This window comes from Taudactylus pleione, unplaced genomic scaffold, assembly GCF_031769625.1.
Source record: "Taudactylus pleione unplaced genomic scaffold, aTauple2 ptg000244l, whole genome shotgun sequence".
Taxonomy (NCBI): Eukaryota; Metazoa; Chordata; class Amphibia; order Anura; family Myobatrachidae; genus Taudactylus; species Taudactylus pleione.
Window position 1 is genome coordinate 7,568,510 of NW_028284646.1, and position 23,233 is coordinate 7,591,742.

The 23,233-nt window shown below is 39.7% G+C and overlaps 1 protein-coding gene across 1 annotated transcript in view; it reads left to right on the forward strand.

Moving 5' to 3' along the window:
* Window positions 1-23,233, forward strand: part of CSMD1 (CUB and Sushi multiple domains 1) — a 1,974,400-nt gene that overhangs the window by 1,819,121 nt on the left and 132,046 nt on the right. The window contains exon 54 of the mRNA XM_088479751.1: window positions 9,153-9,326. Coding sequence (XP_088335877.1) covers window positions 9,153-9,326 — 174 coding nt within the window. The remainder of the gene's footprint in view (window positions 1-9,152; window positions 9,327-23,233) is intronic.

Sequence of the window (23,233 nt, forward strand, 5' to 3'; positions counted from 1 at the left end):
GTTGGTGTTCTTGGAAATGTTCTGGTGGGAACACTAGAGTCCTGGCATTCATGTGGATGTTACTTTGACACTTACCATCTACCTAAACATTATTGCAGACCAAGTACAATTTTTCATGTCAATTGTATTCCTGGATAGTAGTGGCCTTTTTTAGCAGAATAATGCACCCTGCCACACAGCAAAAAATCTTCAGGTATTGTTTGGGATGTGCTGTACAAGTCTGAGCCATAAAGGCCCTACCATGCAACTTACAGGACTTAAAAGATCTGCTGCTGATATCTTGCTGCCAGATACTGTACCACAGGACACCTTCAGCGGTCTTGTGGAGTCCATGCCTCAATGGGTCAGAGCTGTTGTTTGCAGCATGAGGGAGACCTACTGTACACAATATTAGGCAGGTGGTTTTAATGTTATGGCTGATCGGTGTATATCTATCAAATATATGCAGTGTCCTTGCTCATCTAGCCTCAATACACCATGCAGCATCATATGCCTGGCAAGAGTGAGCTGCCAAGTCCTGTGCAACTCTGCTAGCACTGGGTGTTTCTTTGCCAAATTTGTATTGTCTTTTTTGGCCGAAAATGATTCTTAGTCACAATGTGATATGACTAGGACACACCAAGAGACTGTGCTGATTAATTTGATATGCCATACTTGTACTGTATATCTGTGTGCAACTGAGTCTGTAAATGGAACTTGGCATGGAAAAAAGCTGCGGCCACTGAATTGTGGCACTTTGCATGCTGATCGAGAGACTCAGTGTACTATATATTGTATACAGTATGTGTGCAACTGTGGGTTTGGTGGTCACAGCAGTGGCTACAATTCTCATGGCCACTGCAACAAGGGATTATAGTTCGCATAACAAGGGGTGATACCACCAATTAGTAGTAGTATGGTGTCAGTGGGGCCAAAGTAACGATCTTGGCTTGGCTTTCATCATCGAAGTTAGCAGGACAAGGGGATTAGTGGTGCTGTCCAGGGACTTCAGGCAATGGGCAGTTGGTACTCCATTATGAGTTTAATGGATTTGATCCTACACTTTCTTTTATCATTTATGTTATTTTCTGTGGCATTCCTCATTTTCCAACTATTTCTTTACCTATACTTTCCACATCTGACCTTTGGTATCCATTAACACTTTGGTACCTTGCCCCATCAATATTGGCCCAAGTACTGGGTTCCCCTGAGAGTCATGTTGGTATATCAAGAGCTTACAAGGTGCAGGTGTGACATCTTGAACTGAAAAAGGTACCACCTACAGTACCCTAGACAGATTATTCATACACTGATGTATTGATGGATGTTGTGAGACAGGAAAGAATTCTGTTGATGGTCCTTCTTTTTCTGCTTCTGCTCTTACTCTATGATAGAGAGGAAAGGACCCCAATTTCTAAAAACAACTTTCATTGGACACCTATTAAGGTTTTAATTGTCTACAGTGTTTGCATGCAGAATATAAAATGTTACCATTACATACAGATTTGTCATTCAAGTATATGGTATACATAGCATATTCAAAACAATATCTTATTTTGGTAACCTATAAACTTTACAAAACACAAATACGGAATATACCATAATTGTATTATCTGAAGAACTAGAATATATAGAAACTACTTAGATAGTTGAATTTTAATCTACTTACAGTACTACCCTATAGATTCAAGCTCAGTAAACTAACAATAATAAGTTCAAATACTCATATATTTAGTATTGAATCCAGGTTCAAATATACTAATGAGTGTGGTAGTGGTTCTTTTCTTCCATAAGACATGGTATTTTATCCATTTATGTTCAAGGTTAGTTCCTTAATGTATCATCCTTTATTTATATATCTAACTTTTTCAGGTGGATGACTTTACTCTGGGCCTGATTCAGACCCACTCGCGAGTGGCTGTCCGCTCGCAAGTGGGTCGATGGTCTGCACTGCGCATGCGCACGACGGAGGGAGCTCCGGCGTGCACATGCGCGAGACGTGACGAGCGAAGGACTTTCCTTCGCTCGTTGTGTCTGATCAAAGGGGGCGTGCTGTCGATGTTGATTGACAGCACGCCCCCTTTGGTGGGCGTGCCGGGGGCGTGCCTCCCAGACGGGGGCATTCCCAAGGGAACGCCTACCGTCAGAAGCCGGCCCCACTGACATCACTAGTGATGTCAGTGGGAGTGATTTTGGCTCTGATAGAGCCAAAATCACTCCGGGCCTTGTGGTTGAGATACTCAACCGCAGGCTTCGGCTCGCAGTGGCGATGGTCGCGATGGTCAAGACCATCGCGACCATCATCCTGCACGCTCGTATATGCTGTGGGTGGTGACCCACAGCTATACGAGCATCCAGGAGGACGCTCCATAATTATGGAGGTGGGCCCTGATTCCAAGCGAGCGCTCTGGTCAGAGCGTCCGGCTCTGAATCAGGGCCTATGTCTCTACTTCACCTAACTGTTGATGTAGATATAACTATTGATGAAAAACTGATTATGTTCCCTGCCTGGAATTAAGGATAAAGAAGTATTAGCTTTTCTGGTGATTTGAAGAAACTCTGTATACTGGACTATTTTAGAGCCAATCCCCTAGTAAAGCTTAATAATAAAGCAGTGATGGATACTGCTTAAGGCTGTTTATTTCTATGTGCTTCAGTCATGCAGACAGAGGTGAGAGCATGGGCTTGCTTTTCCTTAAAGCTGGTATAGAGGTATCTCATTTAATGTAGGCAATGTTATCAGAAGTGCTGATGCTGATATTTACAAACCTGCCATTCCTATGATGCAGTCTGGTGAAGCCATTCTACACTTTGGTTGGAAAGACGTGGAAGTGTGTTTGGAGGTGAATAAGTCATCTTCAGCTGCTATTCAGCTATATTTGCATGGATGAATCCTGTCTCCCAGTGCCCCTTTCCAGTATACATTAATCAGGGGAGCTTTTTGTCTTCAGTTTTAAAGCTGCATACACACACAACGATTTAGTAAATTAGCGATTTTAGTAAACGATTTTCGTTCATTTTTTCAAGGGAAAAATTAACGAAAATCTTTTACTAAAATCGTTCATTTACTAAATGTAATGAATGATTTTTTTGAACTACAAATGATTTTTGCATATTCCCTTACTGAAAATCGTTGGTCAGTCTGACTGAACTACAAACTACAAACATGAACGTGCATGAAGAATAATCGTTCATCGTTTTAACTCAGAAAGTGAATGATTTTTTAAACAATTGAATGATAAACTATATCGTTATCGATAATCGTTCAAAAATCATTGTGTGTATGCACCTTAAGACTTATAAAACGGTGTTGCTTTGTCAATTTTGACACATCTGCCTTCGATGTGGAGGACATCACCTTGTAAAAGACTGTGTATTGCCTGTTGAGGGTTCTCATACTGGTCTTCCGACCTGAGGAGGAGGTGCTAGGTAAAGGTCCAAGGCATGATTTGTAGAACTGGGTTCTCTTCAGGGTTTTCGGCTTCCTTTTCAAGGTTTTGTTCCAACTGGTAATTTGACATCTGCATTTGAATTGCCAGAAGTAGTCCTCAAGAAAGACTTGTACTTGGGTCATACAAGTCTCCTGCTATAGCAGACTTGGTGCTTTCTCTTGTGGAAGCTTTTCCCAAGAAGGTGCCTGGTAAATATAGGTTGATTCCGCATCTCTCATATTCTCTTGGGTCTTCTGTGAACTATGCAATTGCTTCCAAGGAATGTAGCACCATATTTCAGCTCTTTGACAATCCCTTAGAGCTAGTAAGATCCTTTTGGCCAGCAACACTATTACAGTAGATAAGATACATTTGAGTCAAATTTCTGCTTGCTTCCAATGCATATGGATTTGTTCTGGTACAATACATTTATTTTGTGGGGTGAATATTCAATAGACAAATGTATGCCTCTGATATGTTCAGTGTCATGCTCCTTTTCAAAAAATTCAGCACAGTCCAGACAGGTATATGACAGGTGGTAGAGGGGATACTGCTGTAGCACACTACCTCAATGATTTCCCCAGTGTATTCTCACAGATGTGCAAATCAATATAAATAAATGATTATTATAATATAATTTTTTCAATTAATACACTATTTGTGAAACTTGTTATTCTTTTAGGAATGTTTCATTTTGCATGTATGGTAACCTTTTTGTGCATGTTTTATTGTAAGAAATTGGAGAGGTCTGGCAGTGGATGTTTTCTGGCCACACCATTTTCTCTGCCACTCCGCAGAAATTTTGAGGGACCTCAATATTTGATCACTCTTTTTGCTCTGCTTCAATGGAGTGCCTATATGGCCAACTCCAGTCTGTAAAAATGCTGTGCTGCAGCTTTTTACAGATGCCGCCTGATCCATGTGCATTGGGGCCTACTGTATCTCGATGGATTGTACTTTACTGTAGCATGGCCTGTAGTTTAGATGTGAGTTGGTTTGACTGGAACTCCTGCTTGAACTCCTCATGATAGTAGTGACCCTGGAGCTTTGGGGTGAAAAATTGTGTAATTAATTATAGTAGAAATTTTTAGTGTGCCAGTTGTTCAGCACTTCACACAGCTAGTATTGCATTGTTTAGTTCATAAAAATAAAGGCTAAGCATGTTCAATGCAATTGGAGATGTGTTGTATCGATTTAGCTGGGATAGATTTAGAGAATTTGCACCTCAAGCCACTTGTATTACTGCATATGTTTCGCAGGTCTTCATGCTGGACTGGAGGAACTAAAGTTGTTGTTTCCACCTTAGGAGCTTTTTTGCTCCAAACACTTGCCATGGCTGTAGTGAGGAACTGTAAGTGGGCATTGGTTCACTTTTGTAAGCCATCATTATGGATTTGTTGGCTATCTGGCCATGACTTTTGTTTACTGTTTAGTTTTCTGTCCCTGCACCTATTGACACCCTATTGAGGATGTGGTTGTTTGTCTTTTATGTTGTCTGTCTTTTTCTAATTTGCAAAGTTTTGAAGTGGTTAATTTAGTATTTTTGTTTTTGCATATTTTGCAAAGTTTTTTCTTATTCTGTCTGTACTCATATTCCTTCATAGTTTTACTGAATTTTGAACAATGCTTTGTGCTAGCTCCCCCTTCCAACTTTAATTTTTCATTACACCCAAGTTGAGGGTTGGTTGCATTGCAGTATTTCCTTACAATATTTCCTTTCCATATTAATGCTTTTTTCTACACGCATTTGGTTATATTTTAATTTATGCAGTTTGCCAATTTTTAATTAACATAATTTGGTGAGTTCCAGTCTCCAAGAATCCGTTGGTTGGGGTGCCCGCAAAATTTTATCATTGCTCATTCGTGTTTTGTGTTAGGCATTTCTTTTATTGAATGCTATCCAGAAGATTATTGTTGATGTGTTTGGTGATAAGAGTGTTTTTGTTTTTAACATTTTATTGAAGGTGAAAACTCTAATTTGTTGCTGCCAGATCTAGGCAGTTATAATTTTTGGCTTCCTAAAAATGGCTGGTACATTTGTACGAACGGTTTGCTTAACTCGATATTGTTATATTTGCCTTTATATTTTTTCTTATGGCAGAGGTAAAATTTTCCAGATGCCCATTGGAGTATGACTTTGTGTTTTGCAACTGTAATGCCGGGTACACACTAGATGATGTGTGTACCCAGTGATGTTGTATGCGGTGGACCCGTCGGGGGTGCCTTCATTAATAAGTGTATACACACTTGCCGATGCCTGCAATGACAAATGACGGTGAGGGGGGCAGGGCCATGCTACAGTACATTCGGCAACATGGCATTGCTAATGATATCCCCGGAACAGAGTGCATATACAGATTACTGGGGATATTGTTAACGACCCACGGGAGCGTGCATCGTTCGTTGGTAAGTGCATACACAATGGACAATTTGAACAATATATTGTTCATAAATATTATTATCATTCATATAGTTCAAGTAGATTGTCCAGTGTGTACGGGCTTTTTGGACTGGTTGATGTTATCTTGCAGCGATATGTATAAATTAAATTTTTGTATTATGCTGTGGTGGAGGTGATGTTTTTCCTTATGTCCATTGTGGTGAGGTAGTGTGCGATGTTAGCTATCACAGTTGTAAGGATGGGTTTGTGTCCATTTTACAGCAATTGAGCTTGGGAGTGTTATTATCAAAGTGGTAAAGATTCTATAGGTCCATCTTACAGTTAATGATTTGGTTTGTTGGTTTATTTTAGCGTTTTGTTTTAGTTTAGTCTGTAGTTATTCTAGGCTTTGAGTATGGTGGCAGTTTTGTGTCATCTTGCCTTACTTTGGCAGAAAGAACAGTTGTTGATTTATGAATGTGGTATTATTTTGTGTGTGTGTGCTCTCCCGACAACTAATCATGATTTAGGCCACTATTGTTCTGACTTGGAAACTGGACTCTGCCCATATGTGTGTGCTTTGTACATTGGTGAGAGTTGAACCAATGATTATGTTACTATATGTATGTTGTTGTCCTGTTTTGTTTGCATTCTTTTGACCATCGCCATACTAACATTTTAAATAACTTCATTTCAAAATAAATTTCACCAATTTAAATGCCAACTCAAGTTGTCATGTGTCATTATTTATTCAGTGCAGGTTTTCAAATGTTAAGTATTTATTAAAGGGTTTAAATGACAGAATTCAACTGTTAAGGACTTTATTATTTCTCCCTTTTCCCTGCAGAACTCTTCTTGCTTAGAAACATATGTACATCATCTCGCATATACAGTTTATTTGAGTACTCTGTACATATTTTCAATTATAAGTTTGAGGATTGTAAAGGTCACTCTAAAACCTTAATATTTATTGTTACCTTACTGAAATATTCAACCTCTTTTTAGTTTAACTTCTTAACTGAATCTGAAATATTATCTTTTTGCATTTCCTTTCACTTTTAGATTTAGTTAAAAATGCATATACACATGTGATTATTAAAGTTTAAATACAATATTATGTTGTTATCATACATTCTGTACATAAAACCAATTATGTAAAAACAAACTTTGATTATGTTGTTGTAAATTTACAGTCAGACCATTACGGAGGATCCTAATAAAACATTTTATGGCTTAACTAATAATGCAAATAATTTGATTAGCTTTTTACTTACGAGTTTTTAACTGGGTTCAAATATTGCACACATTGTCATACTTGCATTGTTTTTGTTATCTATATTATTGTTTTATTTAGTTTGATTACTGTAAGCATTATTATCGAAATTCCCTGCCATGTACAATGTGCACTGACGCAATGCATGGCTTTCCTGAAGATCTGTGTTCTTCAAACTTCTTATTACAAAACTTTCTGTTCAACTTCAAAAGAACTAACTTTATTTACAGTTGTGTGCTTTTTACTTTCTTCACTTAATCTTTGACTGCACCACTCTGCAGGATTCTGCTTTTATCTTCATCTGTTTCAAAAGGATTGTGATGAGTATTAGAGTGTGCTTTCTGCTATTCTACTGTTATACAGTTCATTTTATACGTGAACATTTTTTTTTATATTTTCAGATTTAAGATTCAAGCAAGTAACATATTGATATAATTTCAGAAGAGTTTATAGTTCACTGAATCTGAATGAATCAGATTGCATGTATACATCTGTATGAGGCACATAGGAAATGTGGAAGCAATTGCCTGATTGCACTATTTTCTGGGGTAGCCAAGGAGAAAAAGAGAAGCGTGATTTAAAATAAGAATTTGGTGAAGTGTAGCGAAGTTAACCATATCAGCAGAAAAAGGTTTAAATTACAGCGCAATAAGCAATAAACCGATTAATGTGAATACAATCGCCCATTTGTCAATATAAAAAATATGCGTTAACTCATATATAAATGTTACACTTCAGGTGAAGACTAAATAGCAAAAATTTGTTGCATCCATTTTCAGTTTGTTAAGGACAGACAACAACTAAAGTAAGGAGAATGAGTGCTGAGCACATTTTCATTTGAGCCATATTGCTTTTATAGACTATAAACTAATTAATTTGACCTCTTGGGATTGATTGGTTGAATGGTTGGAAATAAAATCATCACAGCATACGAGTAAGTCACACAGGGGTACAGCGCAGTCATTATATAGTTACAGAAACAATAATAGTTTTTACAGTAAAGGAATCTTACTCCTTTAGGACTATTTTCCACCGCTCCATTTCCTTTGCACCAATTTGTAACATTACTAAACATGACCTAGAACCAAAAAGTAAATTAAGGAACAGAAGATAAGCTTTGCTTCATATGGGAGACTGTCCGCTACTTAGAAGGACAATTAATTGTCTCAGTACACTGCTCGTATAGAATGCAGATAATTGTGTTTTATGTAGTAGTGTCCTCCATTCTGTTCCACAAGGGTGCCCTGTGAAAGCATTTGTCAGGACTCTCACGTATTCCAGCACTTCATTTCAGTATAGCACAATGGGAAAAACTGTCATTCTCTTAAACACACATTGAGCAGAGTTTATATCAAAGAGCGGCACACCAAAGCTAAGGATTAAGTAATGAATTAATGGTATTTTTTGACAGAGCTTTTTAATTAACTGAAAAATCCTGTGCTAAACGCAGCTAAACTAATAAAACATATTTATGTGCTATGGTGCACTGTTCCCAGCAACATGCTATATCTGTTTTCTTCAATATATAAATGTTTGCTCAGTAGTAATGAGGAAGGGTGGCGATATACAGACATTACTTGCCATGGAGGTACAGCCCAACTATTACTTGACATCCAATCATAGAAATGTTCCTGCAAATTTGGTATACAATGGGTTTATTTATGGTCTACTGTCGTAAGTTGGGCACAATTTATCTGATTTGAACATAAATTAATTTATGTAATTTGAATTTACACATCATATGGTGTAATTTTACTCTTTAGCCAAACATTTCCCGTCACAATTTCAAATGTAACATTTACTGATATTAAAATGTAACATGGCTGATAAGTGCACATATAGCTCATGATGTGGTATATACTTGCATATGTACTGTGTAAGGTTTTGCAACATACTACATAATTATAACATTTAACAGGATATGATATATTTTTTTAATAACATGATGAAACACTAAAGAATTGTAACACCTATCACCCATTTACAAATTATATTCCATTTTTATAGCATACCACATATTTTCATTAATGAGCATCCCAATGTCATAGTAACATTTAGTAAATGCTTTGTCTTTTTTGTATTGTTACAGCCATCACTTGTGGTCACCCGGGAAATCCAGCCCATGGAATTACGAATGGAAGTGAATTTAATTTAAATGATATAGTTAACTTCACTTGCAACATAGGTTATATACTTCAAGGTTCCTTTCAAGCACAATGCCGTAGCAACGGACTGTGGAGCAGCTCCCTCCCCAGTTGCCGAGGTAGGAATTTGTGAATGAAACAGTAACATGAGATAAACTTTTTCTAGTGTTTACAGTGTTTCTATACCTAACTGAGTTGTGTGGATGCCTGGAATGTGTTTACTGAGTGTCCTCACAGCATTTTGAAAAATGCTCACTCTGTGAGTGACATGCTGAGTCACCCATTTAGTTTAAAATAGACAACCGATTACTGGGAGCACAGTGTTTTGTTCATCCATGGTAAATATTTAGTGTGACAACCTCTGTTTAGTTGCATCTCATTAGGTGTTTATTCTAGTTTGTGTCTGTCTGCCAATCAGTTGCATCCCTAATGGGGCACATCCACTAGCAGACATAGAAATGACTGCACGATTACGACATTGTAATCGTGCAGTCATTTCACAGTCTGTGATGTGCCTACACTGAACGTTCAGACGTTCATTGTAGGCACATCAATCATCCCCTAACATGCTCAACCTGACGTTATCATCAGGTTGACCAGCATGTTCAGGCGATGATAGATGTCGTTTCTGACCAGCGGGAGCACGCATCGCTGGTCGTTTCCGACATTACATCCCTGATGTGTGCCTGATTACTGAGAGATTGCACAATTACGATGTCATAATCGTGCAATCGCTCAGTATTGTCGCGCAGTGGATAAGCGGCATTAGTCATTCATCTCTTCAGTTACCTTGTAGATTGTTAGTATAAATATTAGACATAATTCTTGTACCTGGATAAATTTTGCTCTTTCTGAGAATTAAAACCCATAAAATAGAAACAGTAGCAAGACATACCCTTTATATGTAACAATGGTAACACTGAATCCATCTTGTTTTAGTTGCACTTACTGTACAAAGAAAATGCCAGTTTATGACAGATTGTGTTAGTATTGCTTTCATCTGTATACTATTTACCCAAACTTTGATTCTAAGTATTTATATCCATTTTGTTTTCTTTAATTTTGGGCAACTTTTTCAAGATTATGGGGCTAATGTTCAGTTGAGCATACTGTATGCCAAATTGCTTAATTTAAAATATGCACATGTGTACAGCACATGCATACAAAAAATGTGTACTCAAAGTCCATATACAAATTTGCATACAGGTTACTAATGGATTTATTCATTTCAGGGAGGTAGGACAGAGAAGGGCAGGGGAGGGAATAAGTAAGCATTGGCAGTGCTGCTTAGTTACACCTGTACAGAGCCACATATACAGATGTGCACTCATACACCTTTATTTTTTGCAAAAAGCATGGAGTGAATTAGGTACTTTGCCACATGTATCAATTCCCAGATTTTCACACTTTTATCTCACCCACAAGGAATTTTATTTGCATTGTAGCCAAATACAAAGTCACTTATCCTGTCCTAGGCACATAGGATTAATATTTTTGTCACAATGGACTTAGTGTAAAGTCACAACAGATTAACAACAATGATGAGTGGCTTGATTCATGGCACAACTCAGTTGTATTGGTTCCCTCTCTGTTTTTTACCCAGGTTAGGATCTGGGTTGCACACAGCAACTGCAAGCAATGCCAGTGTCAGTGTCTAGGGTACCAGATTATTGTACTTACTGCCTTAGTGAAGCAATAAGACACAAACTTTGTAGAAAAGTATGTGGTGGGATGCATGGCATGCCTTAGTTATAAAACCATGGCTATAGATGCTATTTGATTAGATTTGGCATGATTTGAGGATAGGTGTACTGTATGTGGACACATCTGTACACCTGTCAGAAGCCATATCTATTGTGGCTGCTAAAAGGCTGGTGCAATGATGCATGATGATGATGATCAATATGGACCTTGAAAGGGAGAACATATTCTAAATAAATGCATTTTAAAAAGAGGGATGTCGACCCCCAATATCCAGTGTTGAACTGAGCCATGAAGAGCCCATCGGGGAATGCAGTATTAGTGGCCCAAGCTTAGGAAGTGTGTCCAGCTACCAGAGGGGTTGTAGCCATCAACACAAAGGGACTAGAGAGAACATAGTCAACCTGCAAACAACAAGGCCTCTTTATAAAGGAGGGGACATGGTTGTGTCATTTCCACCCACTTTGATTGGCAGGAGAGATCATCTCAGTATAGTTTCTATAGAACCAAACCAAGCACCCAATTTCATCTATGGTCCTGTACCACCAAGTTACTGACCCTCCAATAGAATAACAATGTATTATTTGAGTGCACAGTCTGGAACCTGAACCCTAAAGGAGGTGATGGGGCCCTTAGGCAGTGGGGCCCAGATTTCCCTTTTACACCTGTGAGTCTGTTCAACCCTGCCAATATCCATGCTCAAAGCCTAGGCTGACATCATTGGATTCCTCCTACATTCATTTAAAGTGGGCCTGGGCTTATTGGACACCAGGAGGCTTTTAAATCCAACATACAGTCACCACTCCATTGCCCGTAGATCTTTTTCCCATATAGATAGCTTGTTGTTCTCAGATGAGTTAATCACTCACTTTGTCTCAGCAGATGTCATGACATTTTAATCTCAGACCATGCTCTACCATTCCAATCACATTTGGTTATTCCCTCACATTATATGGCGAGGTCAGATGATTTCTTGTCATATCTAACATATCATTGGACAAATTATGTAGATGATTACTTGGACCACAGGGATCATCCAGTTCTTTTTTGGGATGCTTCTAAAGCAGTCATGTGGTGACACATTATGAACTACATATCTTGTAAAAAGAAAGAAGCTGCAGCCACCTATAAATCTTTGCAAATAGAGGTATCAGGAGCCTTCTGGGCCTAGTTGGATAACCCCACCATTGAAACTTCAATGACTTGTAAGCAAGCTCGTCAAATCTTGGAAACTTATCTAGCAACACAAGCCAAACAGGACATGGAATTTACTAGTAATAAATATTATTGTTGGGGTAATAAACCTGGAAAACTACTGGCAGCAATGTCCAGGCCCCCTAGAAAGTGTAACTTTGTGGTTGTCTACGGCACCCTACTATGGCTCAACTATTGACTAAAATTCGAGATATTGTAGATCAATTTCAAGTTTCATATGAATCTTTATTTAAATCCTCACCTGTTGACCCTGAAATACAGATACAACTTTTACATGACGCCGATCTCCTTTGCTTGACCTCTTCACGGCAAGAAGCTCCGGCAGGGGATATCGCACTAAAAGAAATTAATATGCCAATTTCTGGCCTTCCTCCTCATAAATCCCTGGCCCCGATGGTATCTCAGAGGATTACTATCATTTGCTACAGTCACACCTCACTCCCTCCCTTCATGAAATATACAAAGCTATCCATAAATCAGGCTCTCCATAACCCTTTTTCAATAAGGCACATATGACCCTTCTCCCGAAGCCCGGTAGAGACCCAAGCTTATTGTCCTCTTACAGACCAATAGGTTTACTTGATGTAAATTTCAAAATGATTGCTAAAATAATGGAAATGATATTACATACGATCCTTTCCTCAGTCCTCACTGACCAAAAATTGGGATTTGTGAAGGGGCGTCTTGCTGTCAAAGGGACTCGCACTGCCCTTGCAGACAAGATTGCCCTTTTTGGTTCTATTTAAGACTTCCAGATAAATTTAGATAAATCCACTGGTTTACTACTCCAGGCCTGGTCTGTTTGTCTGACATGGGCTAATCCTATTCCCTTAAAGTGGGCGAAGAATGCTTTACCTCATTTAGGAATTATTTTAGCGAGGCGTTCCTATGATTTATACCCACTGAATGTAGGTAAAGCTATAAAACTTTAATTGACGAATTGTAGGGATGGGATAAATTTTCCTATCTTGTGCCAATATGATTTAAATCATTTATTTCCCCTGCTTAATTTGTCCCCTGCAATCCCTTCCAATTATGCTGACTAAAACGGACACACAACAGATAACTGTCCTTTTTTGTAAGTTCATCTGGAAGGGTGGGAGATATGGTATTGCTCTGTGAAAGCTTTGCCAACCAAAATCTAATTGATGTATATATTTTCCAGATGTGGTTACATATAATCATGTAGCACTATTGAGACATTTACTCGACTGGATGCATAATGAAACTATTTATACTGACAAACATCTAGAACAGGCCTTTCTGGGAGATACTACACTGGTTACATTAAGGCCAACCAACTCCTGTGGACTACCTGGAGGCTTTGGTATATTCTACAACATAAAATCAGCCGAAATGCTTTACATTCCTTACACCCACCCGTTATTAATAACCCTACCTTGCTGGGTGGTATGGCTGCTCATTCTTTCACCCTTTGGTAAATTGCAGGGATTACAACACTCTGTACCTTGGTGAGGGCACCAAACAAGCATCTTATGATATTTGCAGAAGTATCACAAGTGTTTGAGACAGTCCGGCCCTACCCCCTAGCCTTCCTACAAACTCAATTCTTTGTGAACCATACCATTAGACATTTTTCAGATCTGGACTGGGACAATTCATTAGATACATTGCTGCTACAGTCTCCACCAAGCCGTAAAGCTATTTCCATTCATTATACCTTCCTTTGGGATATTCTAGATCATTACATGGTTTCTGTGGGATTGACAGGCTGGCTGACACTCTTCCCTTTTTCAGATATCCCAACCCTGGAATGTTCCCTTTTATTTTCAAGAAAGGCACTCCCAGTCAGTATGTATACTGAACTTTTTTTGAATGTATACCACAATACTTACCTTTCTCCTCTTAGACATTTCTGCATGGGAACTTCTACGAGTCACCTGTGTCCCAAATGTCACCGTTGACTTAAATATTTATCACTGCCTATGGACTTGCTCCATAATACAATACTTTTGGCACTTGTGTGACAATATGGAGAGGAGAAACTCATTAATTATGTTTTCTTTTTACACCGGAATTGGCTTTATTAGGGGCATTTAGTCCAACAGAATGCATAACTCAGGAGGGTAAAAAATTATTGTTAGTTCTTAGTGCCGCTGCTACAAAAAACTATATTGCAGGGATAGATATCAAATACACAGCCCCAGCTACCCTTTTTCTTTGAGAAACTGTTTCTTATTTAGAATGGACTAGATGGAGACATTATTTAATAATGAGAGATTGTCAGACCATATTTTTACACTATGGTAATCCTTTATCAATACGTTGCCGATTGCGACTAAAAGTAAAATACATGATAGCTTGCATCAGACTAACTGGTACCTCACTAGGGTTGTGGCACAGGATCCTCCAATATAGTTCTAAGAGTTGACTCTCCCCCTTTTTTTTTCTTCTTTCTCTTCCCAATGGCCGACACCTCCTTAATGGATTGTCTTGACAAGACATCTGACCGACCTTACTCTCATGTTCTCCTTTTTTGACAATGTGCACCTTAGATTTGATTATTTTAATCTTATATGTTGTTCCTTTATGTCTATATTTAATGCTAAATTGTTCTTGTTATTAGCATTTGAATTGTTTGGATTACAGTGAAAACTAATTCGTTCCATGGGTTTAATTTTTTCTCTTTTATGGTGACATATGTGATTTATTTCAATTTGCTATGTATTGTAAGACCTCAATAAAAATGTTTACTAATAGAAGACAGTTAAATAATCACAGTCACAGTGAAAAATACATTTATTAAAAAAAACAACACCATACCCTCATTTTCTAATTTTTGGGTCACATAAATTCACAGAGATCCTCCTCTTTGTTCTTCCTTGTATTCTATCCAGGAAAAAAATACCCTATTTATGTCAATATCTTACTCCACAATGAGTCCTGTAGCTACTTATAGGATGGACAATATTTCAATTCATAATCCAGAGTTTCCCAAACTCCACCATTACAGTTCTGGTTTTAAGGATATCCATGCTTAAGTCCAGATGGTTAAATCAAATTGACTGAAGAAGTGCTTTAGTCACCTGTGCTCAAGCATGAATATCAATAAAACATGGACTGTAATAGCAGAGTTTGGGAACCTCTGTTGTAATCTGATTGGTCAGAACATTGGAAAGTTTTTCTGTATTGGTAAGCGCTAGTTATATCCCACTTAGAGTTCATGTGATTCAGAATATGCACATAGTACATGTTAATGTGTGAATGCATTTTGCACCTGTGTTGTTCAAATTTATTATCAACCTCTATTGATTAGATATGAAATGGTAAAATTGTAAACAAATTGGCCTAAATTATTTAAACTTTGATCAGATTATTTTGTTTTTCAGTATTTATTGGCAAAGTATCATTACATAATGCAATTTTCAGAAGCAGATATATATTTCCACTAATAGAGGACCACATTTGTGAAAAAGCATTAGTTTGCATATGCAGATATCAGCAGTTGGGCGGAGTGTGATCATATATTTGTTGAGATGTGAGGTTGGCTTTGGGGAATGGGATGTGTGGATTGAATTTAAGAGTGAGTAAGATGGTTTTAGCCCTTAAGCAAGATGGTTGTGGAAGTTGAATGTGTATACTGAATGGGATTGGTATGATTTACCATCGGACCCATGCCCGGCGGTTGGAATCACGACAGCGGCATCCCGGCAGAGGAGGAAATCCCGATCGTCCTAGGTAAGTATTCTCTAACCTAATTCTACCCCTAACCCTAACCCTCCCTTAGGGGTACCTAAGCCTAACCTTCTCCCCCAGTGCCTAACCCTAATCCCCCCTCTAAGTGCCTAAACCTAACCCCCCCTTTCCCGCTGCCTAAACCTAAGTCCCCCGGGGGGGTGCCTAACCCTAAGTCCCACAGGGGGGTGCCTAACCCTAAGTCCCCACCAGGGGTGCCTAACCCTAACCCTCCCTTCCCCTAGCCTAAACCTAACCTCCCGGGGGGTGCATAACCCTAAGTCACCCCCAGGAACCCTTAACCTAACCCCCCCATGGCTATCCGCGCCCGGCGTCCCTTCAATCAGGACACCGGGCGCCGGTCTCCCAGCATCAGTAAAATGACAGGCATCTAGATTTAGACACCTGTCATTTAACCCTCGCCAGGATTAAGCAGTCGGAAACTGTCGGGATTAGGTCTACCGGCTTCCCGACTGCATACCACTGAATGAGATGGATGTAGGGAGTAAGAATGATGTTGGAACCCAGTAGGATTGTTTTGGTAACTCAGTGGAAGTGACAGAGTGGGATGATTGTGGGTACTGAATGGGATGAGTGTGCACATAACTGCTCAGACCTCCAGTTGTATAGACTGCATGTGTGTATTCAAGTGAGCACACAAATCTGTGAATTGTCAGCTCCACCATTTTGTGAGTGACAACAATCTCACACCATGAAAGTACTGAATCTGCAGTTAACCACAGTATGTGATGGCCTACAATATGTGTATTGTGTAAGGAACACATCCATTAAGGCATGTTCCTCAACAAAAATACTCCACTCATGGTTCAAATATTGGCCCTGTTGCTTAGTTGAACATATGCAGCGTCTATCTTGTATGTTTTTGTCTTGTGCATGCTCCAGAACCAAGCATATTAGAGTACAGGCGATGCAAACTCTCACACATTTCAATCGCATTTCACCTTGTGAATGAAACAGTATAACTGGCAATTCTCACTTATGTAAAGCTCATTGAGTGAGTGTTGATGGAACTGCAGACTATGCAAATTGGATGGAGTGTAAATATGTCTGTTTCCATGTGTATCATTTGCACAAACTATAGGATGGTTCAAGTCCACACTGATGATGACAAGTATCAAACTATATGAATGGGTAGAGGACAATTTCACCCTAAAGTTGCATTTACAGCTGATTTGTATTCAACTCTGCCATAGGCCTCACATTGTAAATACACAGAAATATGTCTAAAGATTTGCCCTGTCTACACTGTCTTATTATTTTTTTATACTGTTATTTTGCTACATTTCTTTACCATATACACTGTTTCTATATTGAATGCTGACTTAGTGCTTCTACTACCCACAGATGGTCATTAATGGCATGCCATGAGTCACTAGTACTGTATGTCACAGAGTGCTCTGCTTATCTTATAAAATAACTTCTGCATAGAGAATGGTGAATAAATAATGCATGTAACATTGAAGCACTCTGCATTGCTCTTTTCTCTATTTCAGAAATGGAGCTAATACAATCCATCTACAAATATAACTTATACAATCTATGTTCAGTTTAGATACATATTTCTAAAGAAAAATGCAAATCCTAATAGAAAATCTGGAAATCTGCATATCTTCTAGTCTAGTTGTGCATGATGTAACTAGATTTAATATCTCTTTCCTTGTACAGTACATCACATTTCACTAAGAAGGGAAGAATGGGAACACCCTTCTATTTTCAGATGTTGTCAAAGCTTCAGGAATTGAATTGATTCAGCCTCTAATGGAAATTCATGTCACAAGATTCTTGATAAGACATTTTGTTAAAAATATGCTTGGTGCTGGAAAGTTTCTCAACCAGATAAATATCAAAAATCTATTTGTGGACAGTATGTTTTTATCTGCAAGATTTTAGGATGCTTTTTATTTGCTTATATTGAATTCGTATATTCCATCTAAATGGAAATGCTAGAAGAGCCCTTGTGGAGATCACACAATATTAATACAATTTTTAGGGCATCTAGTTTGTTAATAAAAGTCTTCTTTTATATGCTTCAGTAGACAAATGCTGCCAAGCAACCTTCAGTCCTTTATAATATAATTTAATTATTTTCTTTTATTTTTAATTATTTTCTTTTATTTTTTAATGTGCATTCGGTTTAAGATAGATACAAATGCACTAACAGCTACAAAATAGAAGCTATCACACAACATGGGGAGAACTAACACATGAATTTTAGCTAAACTACTGTACTTATATAAAAAACATTAATGTTAATGCTTTTACAGGTATTTTATTGTATATTGAAGATCAGACCATTTGAAGCTAGGTACCCACTGGCAGGGGCAGGCTGGGCTGGGGGGCAGGGTGGCATTTGTCACCCGGGCCACTACAATTTTAAAGTTAAGGGGCTGCCGGGTGGCTGCAGCCGCAAGTTGTATCACATACCCTGTGGCTGGGAGACAGAGAGAATATGCTCCCCGACCGCTCTATTTCAGTTATTCATACAGTCAGAGCGGAGCATCTTCTCTCTGTCTCCGGTTGCCTGTCACATACCTATTGATGCAGCCGCACTGTGTCCGGCTATATTTGGCAGAATGCTGATTGGTGGATGGCTCTAGTCCCATCCACCAATCACAGTGGTGGGATGTCTTCCCACACTGATTGGTGGTTAGCTCCAGTCATCCACCAATCAGAATTCAGAAGGCTGCAGGAGGACTGGAACAGTAAGTGGCTGGGCAGAGTCTTTGTCTGCGTGCATAGTGTCTGAATTTCCTGGCTGTCGGTCACAGTTGCAAGGTTGGTGGGGATGGGGTGGTGACTGAGGCACGTTGTTTTTGGACTTTTTTTCAACTACTGGCAGGAGCGCTGCACACTTCCTGCATGTACGTCTCCAATCCTTTCCCAAACATGTGGCACCACCTTCTGCATTGCTCAGCATGGTGCATGTCACTCACATGCAGCAGCTGCTCCCAGTGTCCTATGTGGGCACTGCTAGAATAACTCTCCAGTGGGCAAAATCTTCCATCAGACGATTGCTCGGGGCTGGGCTGTAATCAGGGGCAGCATATATATAGGCATTAGGCACTGGAGTGATTTTGCAATAATCCGCTCAAGTACCACACCATAATGGCGTAATCTGGAGAAGGGGAAGGATTCAGTTAGTACCTCATAGTTTCCTGCCTGCCCCTGATCTCTTATCATCTACTCTTCCACCAGCCTGTGATGTCCAAGGACTCTATCTGTCCCTTTTTCTATATCATTCTCCTCTTTGTGTTCCTGCCTATATCAGCATTATGTGCTATGAGGAAGGGAGGAAATACAGATTTGGGGTATCATCTTTAATAAAAAAAGGGGGTGAATGTTGGAGTACGATTTTTTATGTGAAAGAAGAGACAGAATTTGGGTCTGTTTTATTTAATGAGAGTGCTTCAGATCTGGGGTATTATTTTCAATGCGTTAGGTGTGAGTGTAATGAATACAATTTTTAAGTATAGGTGGGAGTCGGTAAAATCTGGGGTCTAATTTAAAAAAGGGGGACAGATATGGCATCCGATTTTTAATGAGCAAGGAGAGGCGGTCATATTGTGGATCTGATTTTAAGTCTAATTATTCTATAGAGGTCACTGTATTGAACAGAGGACACTAGTATAGTTTCTGCTTTGTTAGATATGGCTGGTAGGTTATGTGTTTGTTTATAGCCCTTTGGCATAACAAGAAATTGCTATGGTTATTTAAACCACACCCACTTCTGACGAGAAGCTTATTATGCAATTTTTTCCGTCACAGTTATTTGGTAGAATATTGAGGGCCACATGCTAGTGTTTGCCCCCCAGGCTTAAAGTTGCCAGCCAGCCCCTGCCCACTGGTGTTTGATTTGGGCTTAAAAAGTTTAAACATAACATGCATTTTTCACATGTGTTTGTTAGCTAGCATTTCAGTGTGTGCTAAATACATACAGTATATTGGAGCAAGAAACAAATACAAGTAAAAACGTTAGTCAGTACAGTTGGCATTGCTAACAATGTTTTCTCTTGTCTTACTTAAAGCAGTAAAAATGCTAGTAAATGCATGTGAGAAAAGTGTGTATTGTGCTGAGCTTTCCTGGGGTTGTGTATGTATCTGCTTTCCTGCAGTGTGGCCTGTGGCTTCCCAATAGTTATTGTACCAATAAGTTCTGTAGGTCCCCTGAGTGCACATTCCTTAGAGTTACTAGAACTTCTTCTACAATTATATATCCAATAAAGATGGAAATGCATGGCAATGCATCCTATGTTGAAATTATTTAATTGTAGAATGCCAAAAAAAATATTTCACATTTGAAGCTTAAATACTGTACCAAATGTTTTGTTTTGCCATCTCAAGACACTGCATGGTCAATCCAATTATCTGCAAGTATGCAAAAGCGAGTTTGTTTTATGAAACTTGCAAGCATTGCATGAATGCACACACCAGAGAAATGCAAGATCCAATTAGAGATGCCTATTTGTGTTACTCGGAGTTAGGGTGTGCAAATTTTTTATAACATGCGACTTAGGAGAAGGGCATGAAAGTGGTGAAACCATCCTGGACCCCAAAAAAGGGACTATTTCATTAGCAGAATCATATAGAAGGCTGATGTGGGCATAAGGAACGTATTGGAGTTTTTTAAATATTGAATATTGCTGATTTGTGTTTTTTTTTTTTTAATTAAAAAATAAGCAAACTTTTTCATTTAATCACAAACAAATGAAATTAAAAATTAAAAAAAAAAGTAGAAAAGAGATATGTTAATTTGATGCCACTTTAATATTGTTTTTTTTAAAAGTTAAAAAATACTGTATAAATAGAAATTATTTTTTTATTTTAAGTATACTTTAATTTAGTTTAGGGTGTATGAAAGGTTAATTTGGTGGTAATCTGAGGCCATTTTTTAACACTCAAAAATTGCATAATTATTGGACCAATTAAGCTAATTGAAAACTTCCAAATGTCTAATTAGTTATTAGGCATGGTATCCAAGGGGTTCTGCACTGTGGGCCTAATTCAGACCCGCTCGCGAGTGCTATGCGCTCACAAACGGGTTGATGTTAGGCCACTGTGCGTGCGTGAGACCCGGCTAGCGACAGGCGCTCCATCTCTCTGGGTCTCACACCAAAATGGGGTGGCTGTCGATTTTGATCGACAGCTCACACCATTTTAGAGGCATGGCATGGGGAGCCTTCACAAACGGAGGCGTTCCCATGCGAATGCCTGTCATTTGTGGGCGGCCCCACTGACATCACCAGTGATGTCAGTGGGAGAGCTTCCTGCTCTATTAGAGCCATAAGCATTCTGGGGCTTGCGGCCATTAGACCCTACCACAAGGGTCTCGTCACAAGCCCGGTGGTCGCTATGGTCTTGACCATCGTGACCATCATCCTGGCCGCTCCCAAAAAAAATAAAATACCCTGATTCAGAGCGAGCGCTCTTTCAGAGCATCTGACTCTGACTGAATCAGGGCCTGTGGGCCTGATTCAGACCCGCTCGCGAGTGCTGAGCATTCGCAAGCGGGTCGATGGTGCCCAAGTGTGCATGCGCACAATGGAGGCACCTCCGTCGTGCGCATGAGCGAGACCCGATTAACGACAGTCAAGACGTCGCTAAGGGTCTCGCACCAAAGGGGGCATGCGGTTGATGGTGATTGACAGCACGCCCCCTTTGATGGGCATGCCGGGGGCGTGGCTGCCCAGACGGAGGCGTTCCCATGGGAACGCTTACCGTCTGGGTCCGGCCCCACTGACATCACTAGTGATGTCAGTGGGAGTGCTTTTGGCTCTGATAGAGCCAAAAGCACTCCTGGGCTTGCGGCAGTGAGACCCTACCACAGGGTCTCGTCGCAAGCCCGATGGTCTCGATGGTCATGACCATCGCGACCATCATCATGGCCGCTCGCTATAGCTGTGGGTGGCCACCCACAGCTATGTGAGCGGCCAGGAGGCCGCTGCAAAAAGGAGCAGGGACGGCCCTGATTCAGAGCGAGCGCTCTGTCAGAGCGTCCGGCTCTGAATCAGGGCCAGTGTCCCAACATTTTTACCTTAAAGCTCACATTTTCCCTACCTTTTCACACCCGCAGGAGACTTAGCACAAAAAAAACTGCAATTTTCCTCTAAAAAAAAATGTGAGTTTGGAATTGGATTGCAACTGCAATTTGCAGTGTGAGCTTGCTATGAAAACTGCTCACTAAAGCCAAATCACACCTAATTTGATTGCCCCTTACTAGTTGGTATATACTGTTTAGTAATTGACTTTACTTAAAAACAGTATTGATAAATTATAATTACCGTAATTATTATTTATGTATTTATTTATTAATAGTTACTTATATATCGACAGCATATTCTTTTGCTTTTATAATTGTGAAAAAAAATAAAATAAAGAGGTAGGAGGGCCTGGTCCCTGCCCGGAGAGGAGTGAGACTTGCGAGATGACATAATACATACAAGTAAAAAAATTATTGGCAGGGGGTTTCCTGCTGGGTCAATGGGCTCCCTAAGCTGCCGGTCACCATAGCAAGCGCACCCCTTACACCTTCTATAGTTATGCCACTACCCAGACCAACATTCCTGTGTGACTAGCCCACCAAGAAACTGCAATATTGTTGAACCAATATGCAATATGTGGCATTTATCCATGTGTATAATGCCTTTTTCCCAAGCAAGATGAGACCTGAGTTGGGGGTGCCCCTTAAAAATTTTGTTATGGGGCCCACAAAGTTCTAGTAACCCCCCTGGGCCTGGGGTAAGTAGGATGTTAAAGTGAAGAAAGAGAAAATATGTAAAGTTATGTGTGAACTGTATAGAGAGAATTTAATTGCTTAGGATTACTGATGGAGGTTATGTGGGTGGTTCTGGAATTCATGGCCATAACTAGGGGTGTGTGGCTACTGCCACTGCACAGAGTGCAAGGCTCTATGGGCAGCACCATTGCTGCCCCATTGCCCTTTATTATGGCTAGCAGAGTGCCTTGATCGATGCCCTTCAGCCAGGATTGCTGCTGCAGTTCCGCCAGAGCATCCTTTAGATGCACCAGACAGGCACCCTGTATCCTATATAGCCGATCGGAGCATTCTCAGTACACTCCGGTCATCGCTGCCCTTACCAGGCCAGCACAGGGTGCATTATTTAAGCCTGTTTACAGTTCTACTGGAATTTGACAAGCTTGTCTGAAGAGGTGAATTTTCAGGAATGCTTGAAGACTAGAAAAGACAAGAACATGGGATAGTATTCCACAGAGTGGGTGTAGCCCAAAAACAGTACTGTAACCGTTAATGGGAGCAGGTAATGTGTGTGAATGAGAGATGCAGATTGTGTGCAGAGCAGAAGGGTCAAGCTGAGAATTATTTTCAGATAAGCGTAGAGCTATATGTTGGTAGAGTTTGGTTACTAACCCTGTGTGT